Below are 15545 nucleotides of genomic sequence, written 5' to 3' on the forward strand. Positions count from 1 at the left end.
ACTCTTTCCAACATCATATATTAGTGAGGACGCTGAGGAAACGGTGCAAGAGATTCATAAGCTGCATGAGGAAGTGGGAAAGGAGATCACCATGTAAAATCACAAGTATTAAGAACAGACAAACAAAACTAGGGAAATGGTGAATTTTTATGAAGAGGATCTAGTGTGGATCCGACTGAAGAAAGAAAGCTTTCGCCGAAGGTGCAAATTACATTAAACAACAAAAAGGTTTACAAAAAAGTACAAACTATGCCCCAGGGGCACCAAGAAAGCTAATTCTATCATGTTCAATAAAAGAAAAAAAAGTCATGGTAAGCATGAACCCACAAAACTATCCTGCAAGGGTTGGGCACAAAAATGAGCAGCCTTGTTACAAGATCTAGGAATAGAATGCATTCCAGTGGGAGCCTTCGGGAAGCTCAAGCCCAGAGCAGATAGTTCTTTTAGAGTCCTTAAGAAGCTAAACAACAATGCCTACAATATTGACCTACCCGGGGACTACAATATTTCTGCTACTTTCAATATGGCAGATTTGACTCCGTGCTATGACGAACCAGAAGCTTCAACAAATAGTCTGAAGCTCCCTCAACCTTTAAAGACTTACGTGGGGCTCACCTGGGGGGTTTGAACTAGTTGGAAAGGTGTTGTACCGGTTCAACATAACGTTGCGGGGGCCAACCAATCACCCTAGGTCTGAGTTAGGGGTTGTCGCCTAAGGGAGAGGCCTCCTCACCTAGTCATCTACTACTATATATACAATATTTTCTTTTTTTATGGTCCAGTTTTTGCTTCACGCTTTTCTGTCATCGGCATTCTTTTCCTTGCTAACATTGTATTTGAGAACATGTGGTGTTTTGGTTTTATCCTGCTCCAAGGTGGTGATTACCTTTGTTTGTCTACTTCACCTAACCCATCCCACTTGCTGCAGCAAACCCCCTTCATCCTTCTTGCTTGCTATTTGTTGACCTCACTTTTGGTTGAGGTTTAGTCTCTCATCTTTAGTAGCCTAGGATCTAGCCATAGGACTTTGTTGTTGACTATTCCTAAAAAACTAGAAGAGGGACTCTCACCTTTAGAAATTCTAAACTCCTCTTTGCTCAACTTGAAGTTCTCCATATTGGTCCTGGCCTCTAGCACTTAGTAGGTGAGGTCAATATAGAGTAGCTCGAGATAAGTTCCCATAGGACTGCTTAACCTTAGGGTTACCTTAGGGTTGACCCTTAGGGTTGACCCTGGATATTGGTCTGGAGCTGTTCACTCACTGTTACTCACTTCCGCTCGCATTCATTCATACCCCCGAACATAAACTTGTTTACTTTCATACCTCGATCTTTTGGGAGACTCATGTAGATAGTCTTTTAGACTCTTTAGCCCTAAGCTGGGGTTTAGCTATTACCAGTACATAGAGGACCCAAATGGAGATTCCATTGGTCCGTGGCTCAAATCAGGATGGTTAGCACATCAATTCCACCAAATTGATTACCCTAATCTCAAAATTGACACCCAATTGATGTTGAGAACTCTTTATAATATTCTCCTAAATCATTTTGAATCATCAATTTGGACCTAACCCAACCGTAGTCTAACCTAGACCCAAGTCTAGCCCAACACCCCCAAACTGGCTAAATGCTCAAAATCCACCAAATTGACCACCCTCTCGATCAACTCGAAATCACTTCAAATCTTTTCCAAACATCTCATAACAACAATCTACACCATCCTGGTTAATTGAGCTTGAACCAAAATTTTGACGAAAATTAAATTTTGACATGTTTTTGATCCTATCGGTGACGAGGTTGCCCGGACGACCCCAGAGGACGAAACGGACTGCGCCGACGCGTCCGGAACGTCGATTTTGCCTAAAGGAGATGTTCATTTCACGACAATGACATGTCTGGGAGAAAATGAATAAAATGGGGCGTATTATAATAATAATAATAATATTATTATTATTATTATTATTATTATTATTATATAGTTTTTTTTCTTCCTTAAAAAGCCCTAAATCCCCAAATCCATCTCTCGTTCACTCCTCTCTCTCCCATTCGCACGCGAAGCCGAGCTCTTCTCCCTCTCAGTCGCCCTCCTCGAGCCGCACGCTTCTCACCCCATACGCGATCCTTATCGCGATCTTACCTCCTGCCCTCCCTGAGTCGCCCGCATGGGAGGAGCCTTTCTCTTCGCTTCGCACCCATACGCGATCCTTATCACGATCTTATCGCTTGCTTTATGTTGTCGTTTTCCCGCCTCCCTTGGCATCGGTCCACCATGGGTAGGTTTAGGTGAGTTTCTCTTCTTCTTTGTGGCTATAAAAACCCCATTTGGGGATTTCCTTAGGGTTAGCTAAAATTTTTGGGAGAGGAGGAGGTCCTGCTGTGAAATTTATTGTTGAAATTCCTGGGTTTGGTGTTTGAGCTTTCATTGGCCTTCTTTTGCTGTTTGAGAAAGATTTGAGTCTGGTATCTCTTCTCCCCTTCCTCTGTACCCTTTTCTTCTTCTGTTTTGCTCGGCCAAGGTTGCTGCAGGGTGGGACATTTGGGCGAGTATGGCATGTTGGTGGAATGAGTTTTAAATGCTTTATGATATTTAGTTAAAAGTAAGTTTATGAGGGAAGTGTGGTTCAGTTCTCAAGCATGTGTAGGCTGTCCACTTATCTTCTTAACATGTTTTTACCTATACAATGATCTTTGGGGGCTAATCTAGCCTTCAAGAAGGGTTGCTTTCATCTTTTTTTATACTGAACTAATCTATGATATGCTGGGAGAAAGTATTATTTGGGTGGCTGATTTATGAATATCTAAAATTTTGATGGCTCAAGTTGGCTCTCTGTGGCCGTCTTCTTTGCTAAAATTACTTGAGACACCTTGGTGAAATGCCTCATTGAAATTTCATTGTTTTTTTTTGTGAAAAATCTGGAATTAAAAATTTGGTAACGAGTTTGTAAAATCTGAACTGTCAGGTGCTCTTTTTGTAAAATCTCAAACTTCGGGGTTGTGGTTTTCTTCGTCGTGATTGTTTAAAATCGAGGCTTTTGGAAATCTTATTTTGGGTGGCTTATATGTAAAAGTCTAAAAGTTTGGGTGGCTTATTTGAAAAATCTGAAACACTGGGGTGGCATATCTACAAAATCCGGAATATTTGGGCGGCTCATTTGGGCGATGATGACAAAGGCACGTCGGTGGTAGAGCAAAATGATTCATCCTACTCATCCTACAACATCAGGACTCAATTCTGGGACCTGATGAACTATAGGATGAAAGTATCATTCACCGACACAAGTCTAACGGGGGGATTCGTACCTTCTTAGGTTGTTGGCGGTTCTACGCCCGATGACGTGATCGAATCATGGACAACTATACTTTTTTAAAATTGATAAAACATGTTGATAAGAACATATAAAATAAAAAAATATATTTTCACTACAAAATTGACACAACTTTCTTTTGTATGTCTGAAATTCACGTGCATGCTAAAATATAAATTTTAAATATATTGTAACTTGGTTGTCCACTTATCGATTACTAGTACTGGGCTAAGGAGTACCCTCCTAAGTTGGGTTTAGTAGGATACCCTTCTAGTTGAGTGGCGATTCTATACATTCTGGTGACCGATAGTAGCCTTCAACGTCTCTTGAGTACAAATATATATATTTGAGCCTAGCCCTGACCCGAGTGCTTGTGGTCTCTTCTTTTTGGACTTTTTCATATGTTTTTCTTAGGATTTTTGGACAAAGCATTCGTTGTCTTCTCTAAGATTTTCCCGAGGTTTTGACAGCTTTATTTAAATTATTACTCGTCGATTTTCTCGAGTTTTTCGTCGTGGATTATTTGTCGATTTTCGTCGAGTTTTTCTAGGTAACATTTCCTTTGTTGTTCACTTTTGCCTATACAATGCATGCTAGCTCGTTCCTTAAACTCTATTACTCAGAACTGCTACATCAATTACACTTAAAGGAGTAGCGAGCCTCAAAGGTATATAGATTCGTTTTACATTTGTTGCACTTTATTTTACAGCACACTTTACTATTACCTGCTATCTCGTTTACACACTATACCTTAGTGTAGGAGGTCAGTAGTTGGTTTCATAAGAGGTACCCGAGCAGACCGTTGACTCAACAATTGCATGTACACTTAAAACTAACATCAAACTCGAAGGTGCTACGACGAGGAGCTCGGAGCTGGTATTGTGGGCAGCACGGTTATCTTCAACAGCAAAACCTGTTTTCATCAGCTAAACCAACCATACCTTAGAATTAAATAACAATTCATAGGATTTTGTGGTTGTTTGCTTAGTGCGACATAAATCCTCAACTTATCTTTAGGTCTTTGTATAGCTCTGCTGTGCAATCTAAGCTCTAACTCGTGTTAGGATTCCGAGGTTGTCGTTCGTCGTGATCTAAATCTTCACATCTTCCAGACTATTGGTGTGATCGTCTCATACAAATATAAGCCCTAATTAAGTAAAATTGACAGGATGAAACACTTGAATAATTTCTCCTCGAAACTGAAGCCCAAACCATGGGGTAAAATGGGAAGTCATCGAAGTTCTCCTTCGGATTTGTGACATCCCCTAGTTCTTCCTCCTTTGGATTCTACGATAAATGTTCCAAATTTGAGTCATTCCCCCGTTCACACCTCTTCGTCCGGTTTCGTTGAAAAGTCCTATCATAATATTTCCTGAGAAGATAATATTTCCTGATTTTTACCGAGAGTTTTCTTAGGTGACTTTGGTTATCTAAGATGTAATTAACTATAAGGGTTTGCCATTATAGGAAGCTTTTCCGAACCCAAGTTAAAATAAACCCTATTTAATTCTTTATATTAATAAGGGGAAATTGTCGACAAATAAAACAGTTTCGCAGACCAAACGAATGTCATATATTTCTTAGTTTATTTGATCGAGCATCATCCTCAAGTCTTGGGTTTATCCTTCGAGATAGATGCAGGGTTTGAGGTATAGTGTTCTTTCATTTAAACTATGAAAAATATGGGATCAGTTTGATTTCATATTTTCTAAAACTATACATATATGTAAATTAAAAACGTCCTTCCGAAGCGGGTGACGGGATTTCGATTCCGACGATCGATAGCTTCCAACGGGCAACTCCTTAACCAAAAATAGTGCCGACACTATTGTAACCCCCTCCAACCTTCCCGCTTTTTGCTGTAACTCCCCTCCAGCTTTCATTTTGTTGCCTCTACCCCTCCAGCTTCTATTATTTGCTGCCACACCTTAACGAGCCGACCTATCTGTTGCTCAGCTGATGCCCACTACCTTTTCATCCTCACCCTAGGGTGTCGTTCGTTTATGTCATTTTGTTCCAGTTTACGAGTCTTTGTTGTATCCTCTCTGAATTTTAGCCATAATATTTACATTTCAGTTGTGATTTGTATTAACTCTGATATCATGCATATAATACTTGTGTAGGATTTCATGAAATTCTTAGCTTGAGTCTTCACCACAATACTATTCAACTTTATTTCTTATCTTCGTATTATTTTCTCGCATTACTTCCTCTGCCCAATTTCTTCATATTCTCTTCTCGCTCTCCTTTTTTTGTCCTCTTATTTCTCGCTAATAGCCCTACCCGAGAGCAAAAATAAAATATAAAAAGTTACGCAGATTTAGGTCATGCTTCCGCCTTCCGCTATAGTAACTAAGATCACAAAAATGCTCCAGTTCATCGCAAATCGTAGAAAAAATTGGAAGGAAAGAAAGAAATATTTCACATTGCAAAGAAATGAGGATTATCATTTGTCAGTATCTTCCTAGAACTCCAAATTGCGAGTTCTAGTTCACTGTCGTTTGCGCCTTCTCCGCTCCGCTACAGTACGCCGACAGAGATCTTGTGGGGAGGAGTTTCGAGAGAGGGGGAGTAGGAGAACACGAGGCCTCTTAAAAATTTATTTACGTGACGATTAATCTTAGCCATCAAAAACCCATCCTGCCGTTGTATGTCGTCAAAAGTGGGATGCTATAGTATTGCGGGATTACAAATGTTAATTAGGATAGATTAATTATTTAATTACAATACACCTCTCTTTATAAAAATGTTCTCAATTTTTTAATATTTTATTTAAATAGTAAAGAGGCTTTTTGTCGTATTTCTTGTTTTCTTTTCCAAGTAGTTTCTTTATTAGGTATGTGCTTTTATTTTATCTTAACATAAGAAATCTGTCTATTTCTTAATTTCTTAACACTTATATCTAAAATTGTGCCAGACTCTTCAATATATATTAAATCTTGTTGCATAACGTTCAGATGCTGAACAGATTGTGAGGATCTGACATATAAGAAGTTAAAGCTTGATTGTAAGCAATGCAAATATATTAATACAGAAAAGATACAGAAATGTTATATGAGGACCTAAAAGAAAGTCCAACTCATACAATACAACACACACAAAACTCAGATAAAATAAAGATACATAAATGTAAAAAATCAAAAAGCCACAAAATGACACAAAACGTGCTAAGGACGTCCCACTTTAGTCCTCCTGTCTCTAGTTCTCGGAAGTGAGTCGGCTAACAAATCAGTAAGGTGAACACCATTGCCTGTAGTAACCAAAGTATCATCCATCATATTCATGAGCTCAAGTAGATCGTCATTCTTCTTCTTCCTCCTGGATGTGTAGACATGTTATTCCTTATCCAATGATTGACTTATCTGATCAGTAGATTCCAAAGGTGGTCGGACAAGTGTAGGTCGTTGCACGTTTTGATCCCCATGGGCTTGAGTAATATTAACATCTTTCTGGACCTGATGAGACAGTAGTGAAATAATAGAAGTATTTCCACCTGTATTATCAGTGATAGGTTCTAGGGCAGGCGGGGTCTGAAGAAACTCTCTCCCCCACGATAGGAGGTTCCAAAGATGAGGGAACTACAAATGGGGACTGAATAGTTGTCATATTGCATGCATGGATAGTGATGTCATCTGGGATATCATTCTGATGATCAATAGTATCAAAAATTGGGAGCTGATGGGAGGAGATGGAGTCAGAATCTCTAGCGGAGCAGTTTGCTTTTTTGGTCTTAGTTGGGGGTGTAGATGGTGACATTGAGAGATGGAGGGTCTGAACATACTACAGTTTGAACAATAGGATAGAAAATGTTCAATCTCTACCTTCTGCCAATATCCATGGTGTTGTGTGTTCAGCCAGATTTCCTCAGAAGCAGGTGAAGTGATGACTCTTTCAACAAATACTCTGGCTTCAGAAGGACGGGACAGATTAAAAGTATGAATGTCCGTTTTGAGTAGCTTCCCATAAGCTGAGGCAATAGAGTACAGTACTTTTTGAGAAAAATAATGAAATTTCAGACCAGAGAGATGAATCCAAACTAGAATGATTGGTGGTTTCGTCTGTGGCTCAAAATCCACAGACCATTTCGGAATCTTCATTGCTCTGTTATCAATCTATATTATCTTTCTAGCAAATAAGTGCATGTAATCATCTTCATTACTAATTTGAATAAGAATGTGTCTCTCATCTAATAGTCCAATTTTTTATTCTCCAACAAGGTGCATAAGTTCAATTTTTTTTTGCGAATGAGCTCTATTTTGGGATGTCCATATAGAAATTTCCCAACTAAATTCAGACGACAGGAGGAAGCAAGTTGAATACCTTCGGCTTCTGTAAAAAAGATGGCAGACTTTTCATTCTTCCTATCAGGTTTTTGATGTCCTCCGCCCACTCAAACGACGGAGGGAAAGATGACGATTTTGGTGTGCCTGAGGCTTGGACACCGGCGAGGGCAACTGCATATGATTTGTCCGAAGTCATCCTCAAAGAAAGGTGCGACGTTCAGACTTCAGAGAAGAAAGCAAACAAGGGAAAAACTGGCATCAAAATAGACGCTGTGAGACAGGACGAGCGCAGAGGACGCAGAGATCACGAGCGGTACCCGAGAGACTGAGCCGTAGAACACGCGATCGGGCAGGCCGCAAAGGAGCCGCAGAGCCTGGAAAATTCCGAGCCAGGAAAGCTCGCGAGACCGGAAGACTGGAGACGAGCCTCGTCTCAGAGCGAGGAAGCAGCGGGGGAGACGAACGAATCGAGCACGAAGACGCGAGAGGAAAGAGCGACCGTAACTGTTGCTAGGGTTCGCCATCGGGCAAAACCCTAGCAAAGCCGAGCGAGGAAGACGACGCCATCGGGCTGATCAAAATAATAATAATAATAATAATAATAATACACACACACACACAATCACACCTTTCAATTAATCTCTGCTATTAAAACTCCATCCTGCCGTTGGATGTCGCGTAAAGTGGAATTTTACAGTGTTGTGGGTTTAGGAGGATAGATTAAGTATTTAATTGCAATACTTCCTTCCTTATAAAAATTGTCTTCGAAATTTTTGAATTTTTTATTCAAATAGAAAGGAGAATTATTTTCGTATTTCTTGTTTTCTTTCTCAAGTAGCTTCTTTATCAGGTATGTGCCTCCATTTTATCGTAACATAAGGAATTTGTGTATTTCTTAATTACTGAACAATTGTTTCTAAAGTAGTCTCAGGCTCTTCAATAAATATTAAATCTTTTTGCATTTCTATATCTTTATAGTCTTAGGCTCTTCAATACATATAGCTCAATTTGCTTTCTTGATCAAATTTCATTGTATCTTTCATTGGCCTGACTTTTAAAAACAAAAAATCACCAACTTCAAACTTTACTTTTCTGTATTTTGGGTCATAATATATCTTTTTTCGATTTTTGAGCAGCTCTCAATCTCTCTAATTTATTTGATTTTTTCTGTAACTTTATCCACCATTTTAGTTCCTAACAATTGACTTTCTCTCATCTCAACCCAACTTAATGAAATTTTACACTTCCTGTTATATAGTTGCTTCATAGGGGGCCATGTTAATATCGTATTGATAACTAATATTGTAAGTGAATTCGATCATCGAAATATGATCTTCCCAAATTATCTCCAATGTCATGGTTATAAAGCCTCAATGAATCTTCTACTACCTAAATTTTTCTCTTGTTTGTCGGTTTATAGATGAAATATTGTGTTAAAATGTAAATGTGTACCTAAATACATTTTCACATCCTGGTTATGAATCTTTCATCTCCATCTAGGACTATAATCTTTGGAACACTGTGAAGTCTAATAACTTCCTTTACATATAATCTGGCCAAAATTTCTACTAAGTTTATCTGCTTAATTAGCAAGAAATGAGATGACTTTTTTAACATGTCAATGATCATCTAAATGCTATCACAATCTTGTCTGGATCTTGGAAATTCCATAACAAAATACATTGCGATTTATTCCCACTTTCATTATGGTATAGACAATTGATTGTTGCAATTAATTGGGTCTCTAATGCTCAGCCTTGACAATCTGACAAATTTGACACTTAGACCCATACTCTGGTTTATCTTTCTTCATATCTAGCCACCAAAACTTCAATTTCAAAACTTTGCATGTTTTGGTGTTGCTTTGATGAATTGTGTATCCTGAATGATGAGCTTTATGTATGATTTTTTTCCTCAAATTAGGATCAGCAGGTACCCAAAACTGCAATATATTTTTGTTAACACCATCTTCATCTATAGTCATGTACTCATTTATGGCTTCTTTTTTGACTCTAGTTGTTCAATGAGTTTCTAATATTTGTTGCTAACTTTTTGGGTTGCCTTAATATTGTCAATTAAAGTTGGTTGCACAATTAACTAATGCAAATACCCAACATCTCTTGGTCTTATGAGCCCCAACTAGAAAACATCAATTTCTTTGATCAATTCTTGTTTCTCAATAATAATTCAACTTGCGCTACATGTAGATTTACAACTCAAATCATCAACAACTATATCTGTTTGACCAAAAGAATATTCTTTATCAAGATCATAGTCTTTAATAAGCTTTAGTCATCTTCTCTGTCTTAAATTAGTTCTTTTTATGTGAAAATATATTTAAAACTCTGATGATCAATGAATAACTCACACTTCACACCATACAGATTATGTCTCAAGATCTTGAGAGCAAAAACTACAGCAACCAACTTCAAATTGTGAGTCGAATAATTCCTCTCATGTGGCTTCAATTGTCTTGATGCACAAGCTATTACTTTTTTGTTGTTTTGCATTAATACTGATCCCATACCTCTCAATGATGTGTCGTTGTAAATCTGAAATTTCTCTGATCCTGATGTAATGGCCAATACTAGTGTAGTAGTCAAATGCTTTTTTAATTCTTAAAAACTATACTCGTATTCTTCAGTCCACTCAACTTTAATATCTTTTATCATCAGCTTGGACAACCACATTGTTATTTGTCAATTTTTTTTAACATACAACATGTAATATCCAGCTCACTCAAGAAAATTGCATTCCCTTATAATTTTTTTTAGGTTTAAGTCATTCCACAATCTCCTTCTCTTTCTGAGCATTTATTGAGATTTCTTGCCCACTAATAATATGCCCAACAATGTAATACTCTGCAACCAAAATTTACATTTAAAAAGTTTTGCAAATAGTTGATTCTACCAAAACAAATCTAAGACTATTCTCAGATGCTTAGCAGGATCATCATCAAATTTTGAGTATATTAAAATATCATGAATGAAAATAATGACAAACCGATCCACATAAGTCTTTAATATTCTTTTCATCAGAACCATAAAAATTGTAGAGGTATTTGTTAAACTAAAAGGCATAACTAAGAATTCACAAAGACTATATCTAGTCCCAAAAGTTGTCTTGGTTACATTTGCTTTCTTGATTCTAGTCCGACAATATCTTGATCTCAGATTGATCCTGAAAAATACAGCAGTGCCCTCTAATTGATTAAATAAATCATCAACTTTGGCAATGGATTATTATTCTTGATTGTCACCTTATTCAGCTCTTTAGGAGCAATACATAATCGCATAATTCCGCCTTCCCTCATGACAAACAATATATGAGCACTCCACTAAGAGTTGATTGACCTAGTAAGGCCTTTATCCATCAATTGCTACATTTGACATTCAGTTCCTGTAATTTCTTTAGTCATTCTATAAAGAGAATTGAAAATTGCAGATGTTCGTAGCTGCAAATCAATACCAAACTCAACTTCTCTTTCTATTAGTAACCCTGACAATTCCTTTGGCAATACTTCAAGAAATTCTACAATAACTGGGATGTTTTTAATTTGCAGTCATCTTTATTTAATACTTTTAATTTGGCTAAAATTATTAGTTTACCACTTTACATAAACTTCCCCATTTTCACTGTACTAATCAAAAAAGATGGTGTATTTTATCACATGAAAAAATGGAATGACTTCTCGCTAGACAAATCAAACTTCACTTTCTTTTTCCAACGTTAAATCGTAGCAAAATGCTTTACTAATCAATCCATCCCTAGTATAAAATTAAAAGTTTGAATTGGTACGATGATTAATTCTACTAACAGCTTTCTATCGGAAATATTAACATCCACATAACATTTTCTTTTTGCATAGAAAAATCATTTCCGAGGGCATGATAACAGAATGCAGGAGTAAAGTGTACAACATCAATATATAAGTTGGCAAAAAAGAAATTTCAGAAATAAAAGAATCTGATGCACTTGTAATCATTTCAGATTCTTTAGTTTCCTAAGGGTAATTGTAAAAACTCTTGGCATTCATTGTTGGCTCGGTCGATGCTATGAAGTTTCACCATTTGCTTGAGTTAAAAGTTCTCCCAAAAATTGAGTCTTGTTGAACTGACTGCCTTCCAAACTTTTTTAGGCTTTTCCTATCCTTGAAATGTTTGTGGTCTGCTATTCCTTTTCTTTTACATCGAACAATCCATATGATGATGTCATGTTTGTCCACATTTGTAGCATTTTCCTCAACCAAACAAGCACCGCCCAAAATGAAGTTTTCCACAATCCTCACAAATTGGTTTTTCCATCTGATTTTGCTTCTACTTACCCTCATTTAGATTTTGTTTGTTTGCTTGGGGTTGTTACCGCTGACTAGAGAAGCTCAACTCATTTTTAATTCTTCCGATTTTTTCAACTAACTGGGGTTGTTCAATGATGATCGTGTGATCATTATGCCCTGCATCACTAAGTAAGCATGATTTATGAACATTCCTCTAGCTACTGGTTCACCAACCAACCATATTGTGTGACTGCTCTACATTTCTTCAGCTGCTCAAATTATGAGATATGAGATAAGGCATCCATGAAGCTCAAACTAAACATCCTTGAGCAGCAACCCAAGAGCAGCATAGGTCCATGACGTGGTGACTTGGGAGCTGTCCCATCCAGGATCTCACGATCTTGTGATCCCCTTACAAGGGATCTGTGGGATTTTGCGATCCCGAGATGTGAAGGTGTGGGATTTTGCGTCCCGCACGTGCTGTAGTGGGATTTTTCTGCTAATTTGCTACGGCCGCCAGACCGTTGGGACCAAAATTTTATATTATTTTATTTAAAATTAGGTTTAATTTGCTTTGGGTATTATATATTAGTTTTGTTGGGACTGGTCTGACCGACGCTTAGTTTATTTTAATTGAGGACGTTTTCTCTCTGTTTTTTTTATTAGGGTGTTGTATCTTTGGATTTCTATATGATGGTAACCTAATTGGATCGAGGTGATGATCTCTTCCGGACGTTCGAAGGTCTCCTTCATCGCTGAACCTGCTGCCATGTGTTGTTTGACAGTAGAATCTTGCTGTTTGTCTACTGCCCGCTCGCTGTCCAGCTGCAATGCACACTAGATTTCAGCTGAAATCATTCCTCCTGCCTCTGTTACCCATCCCCCCCCCAAACATCATCTAGGAGCCCTGGAACAGTGTCAGTCCCTTTGTCTAGATGTGCTATTAAACGGCTCAACTTTCGGGAAAATTATTATATCCGGTGTCCACACGTCCGTTCACCAGCGACAATCATGGTGTTGTGGCTGGATCATCAGCGTTGTCGTATGTATAAAGCCTCACTTAAAAGATAAAAAAGTTGGGGTATTTACATACATATCACACAATGCTCGTGAATTTACATATCTAACACCTAAACTTTGATTTTTACATTTTGACCACCCTAATCTTTCATATCACATCAAAAATACCTTCATTTTATTTTTCAAAAAGTGAAATACATCTTTTCATTCATAGGCAAGATCGTATGTATGTAAAAATTGAAGCTTACATGTTAGATATATAAATATATAGAAGTTGAGTGGCATGCATGTGACTCTTACTAAAAAGTTTGACTGCTGTCAGCTTTAAAAATGGCAATAAGAATCTGATCTTTCATTGAAAAATACTCTGCTTTCTTTCGACAATAAAAATGTATTTTTACATGTTTTTGTTTTTGCTCATATCAACATTTTGCTTATCAAATCCATTTCAGGGTGCTGTCATGGATCCTTTTGAACATGATCCAGAGAAGGAAAATCATTATGGAGAAGCTCTGCTCGTCGGACTGGACAAAGATGATTCTTTGGTCGAAGCAGAGATGTCTGCTGCTCTCAGGGAGTACGATCGTATTGGCGACGAGCTCGGTATACTCATTTCCGGCAAAGGCTTTGCCGAAGATCCGAGCTGGTTGACGAGGTTGATCATTGGAGAGGAGCGTCTAAGCATGGAAGCTTAATATGTAGGGAAAAGCTTGCTTGCCAATCATATTTCTTTGGCATGGACAAGAAGTAAAGTTTATTTGAATGGTTTTATTGTTCTCTGCTTATTTTTTTTTAAATGTAGATATTTAGAGTTAGTGTTCATAAGTTATGGCAGCTTTTACATATATTTCTGTTTTTGGGATAAAGCTATGGTGTCTAAACAAGTTTAATCGTTAAATAGATTCATTTAGTGTCGTTTGTGGTCAATTTTTTTGTTGGGGCATCTGCATAACAATTATCATGTATTTTCATACCTAACACACCTAAACTCTCATATTTACATGCATATCGCTCAAAACTTTAACATCGCATCAAAAATATCAAATGAATTATTTCGTTTGGGGCAGCTGCAGCTTATTGAATAATTTGCTGATAAGTTGATTAATTAAAAATAATCTGCTGATAAGACTGCTGATAAGATAGGTGCGGTGATTATTATAAATTTTTATTTTTTTGGAAAAGTCAGATCGTTGTCAATAAACTGTCAGATATGTGAGGTGTGAAAACGTTGTTTTTTTCGTTTTGAAAATGCATAAGCTGTCATAACGCAGTTTACCCAAACAGGTCAGGTGTGTTTTTAAAACACCACCGCACCAAATAAACTGCCCAAAACGGACCCTCAGTTTATGACACCGAGACATTAAAAGTGTAAATATCAAATTTTGGGTGTTAGTAAATACATTAAAATTGTGGTGTGCATGCAATATCCTTCTTACATTTTATTATTCTCTTATTTATTTATTTTTTGCTTTACTTTTATGTGTTTAGATTTGAAATAAAATATTTTTGATGGTGATATAAGTTGATGAATTTTCATAAATAAAAGATATAAAATGATTCTAAATAAGCTCTTAAATTTTAAGCTTACATGGATCATATCAGTTTGTATATATGTGAATGGTGCTTAAGCTCTACCTTAAAAGCTTACAAGTTAGACAAATAGTGTGGTTGTATGCCTATATGAGCATAATGCTTCGGCATGAAACATAAATAATAATAATAATAATAAACCTCCATTTATGCTATATTAGCAATATTATTTGTCTAAATATCCCTTAAGCTCACCACTTGAAGGCTCAACAATATATTAAATCTCAAAATGTCTGAAATTATATTTGAAAGTAGCATTGTTTAATGTCTCATAAAGCTAACACTCTTCTTAAAATCTTAAATGTTATAAGCCTTAAGAGGTACAATGTTAGAGTGTGTATGCTTTTCTTAAAAATTTCATATAACATAAGCCTCATAAATAAATAGATTTCATACAAAAATCTTATAGGGTATCAGCATCATAAGATAGAGTTATTTCTAAAAATCTCAGACTCATTAGCTTTGGAATATACAAGTTTTTCTTTATAGAAATCATAAAATGCATGTTTTAGAAGGTATAAGTTCTTTCTAAAATCTTAAATATTACAATCATTAGAATATATGATAGAATATATGATGCATTCCTTCTTCACAAAATCTCAGAGGGCAAAAGTTTCAAAAAAAGAAAAGAAAAAACACCATCTTTATTTATATAAGATTATTATGGATATAAGCTAATTGAAAAGCTTAAAAAACATATGGTCTATAACAAATATTTTATCATCTAAGAAATTAATATCACTATGTTTTAATTTAGGAGTGATATCTTTTTATTATTGACTTGAATTTTTAATCATAATATGTTAGAGTAATACTTGAAGACTTATAATATATTTTAAGAAAATTTAAAATATTTTGTCTTGTGTGAGAGGTATGTTCTCAATAGTATAAATCACTCTTACGTAAAGATTGATATATCATCAATTATCATTACGTTCAAGAGCTTGATGGTATACATCGATCAAACTTATTACTATATGAAGGAATATAAACTCAGAGGATGAACACATAAGAATATTTGTTTCAAAATTTGCATATCAAATAATTATATATAAATATATATATATATATA

The 15545-nt window shown here is 36.4% G+C and overlaps 1 protein-coding gene across 1 annotated transcript in view; it reads left to right on the forward strand.

Annotated features, from left to right (window-relative positions):
• LOC110030794 (phosphoinositide phosphatase SAC1) overlaps positions 1 to 13578 on the forward strand; it is a 108754-nt gene extending 95176 nt beyond the window's left edge. Inside the window, exons 16-17 of the mRNA XM_020733713.1 lie at positions 9972 to 10022; positions 13336 to 13578. Of these exons, the coding sequence (XP_020589372.1) occupies positions 9972 to 10022; positions 13336 to 13578 (294 nt within the window). The remainder of the gene's footprint in view (positions 1 to 9971; positions 10023 to 13335) is intronic.
• Positions 13579 to 15545: the final 1967 nt, after the last annotated feature.

The sequence above is a fragment of the Phalaenopsis equestris genome, unplaced genomic scaffold, assembly GCF_001263595.1.
Source record: "Phalaenopsis equestris unplaced genomic scaffold, ASM126359v1 Scaffold000761, whole genome shotgun sequence".
In the NCBI taxonomy this organism is placed as follows: domain Eukaryota; kingdom Viridiplantae; phylum Streptophyta; class Magnoliopsida; order Asparagales; family Orchidaceae; genus Phalaenopsis; species Phalaenopsis equestris.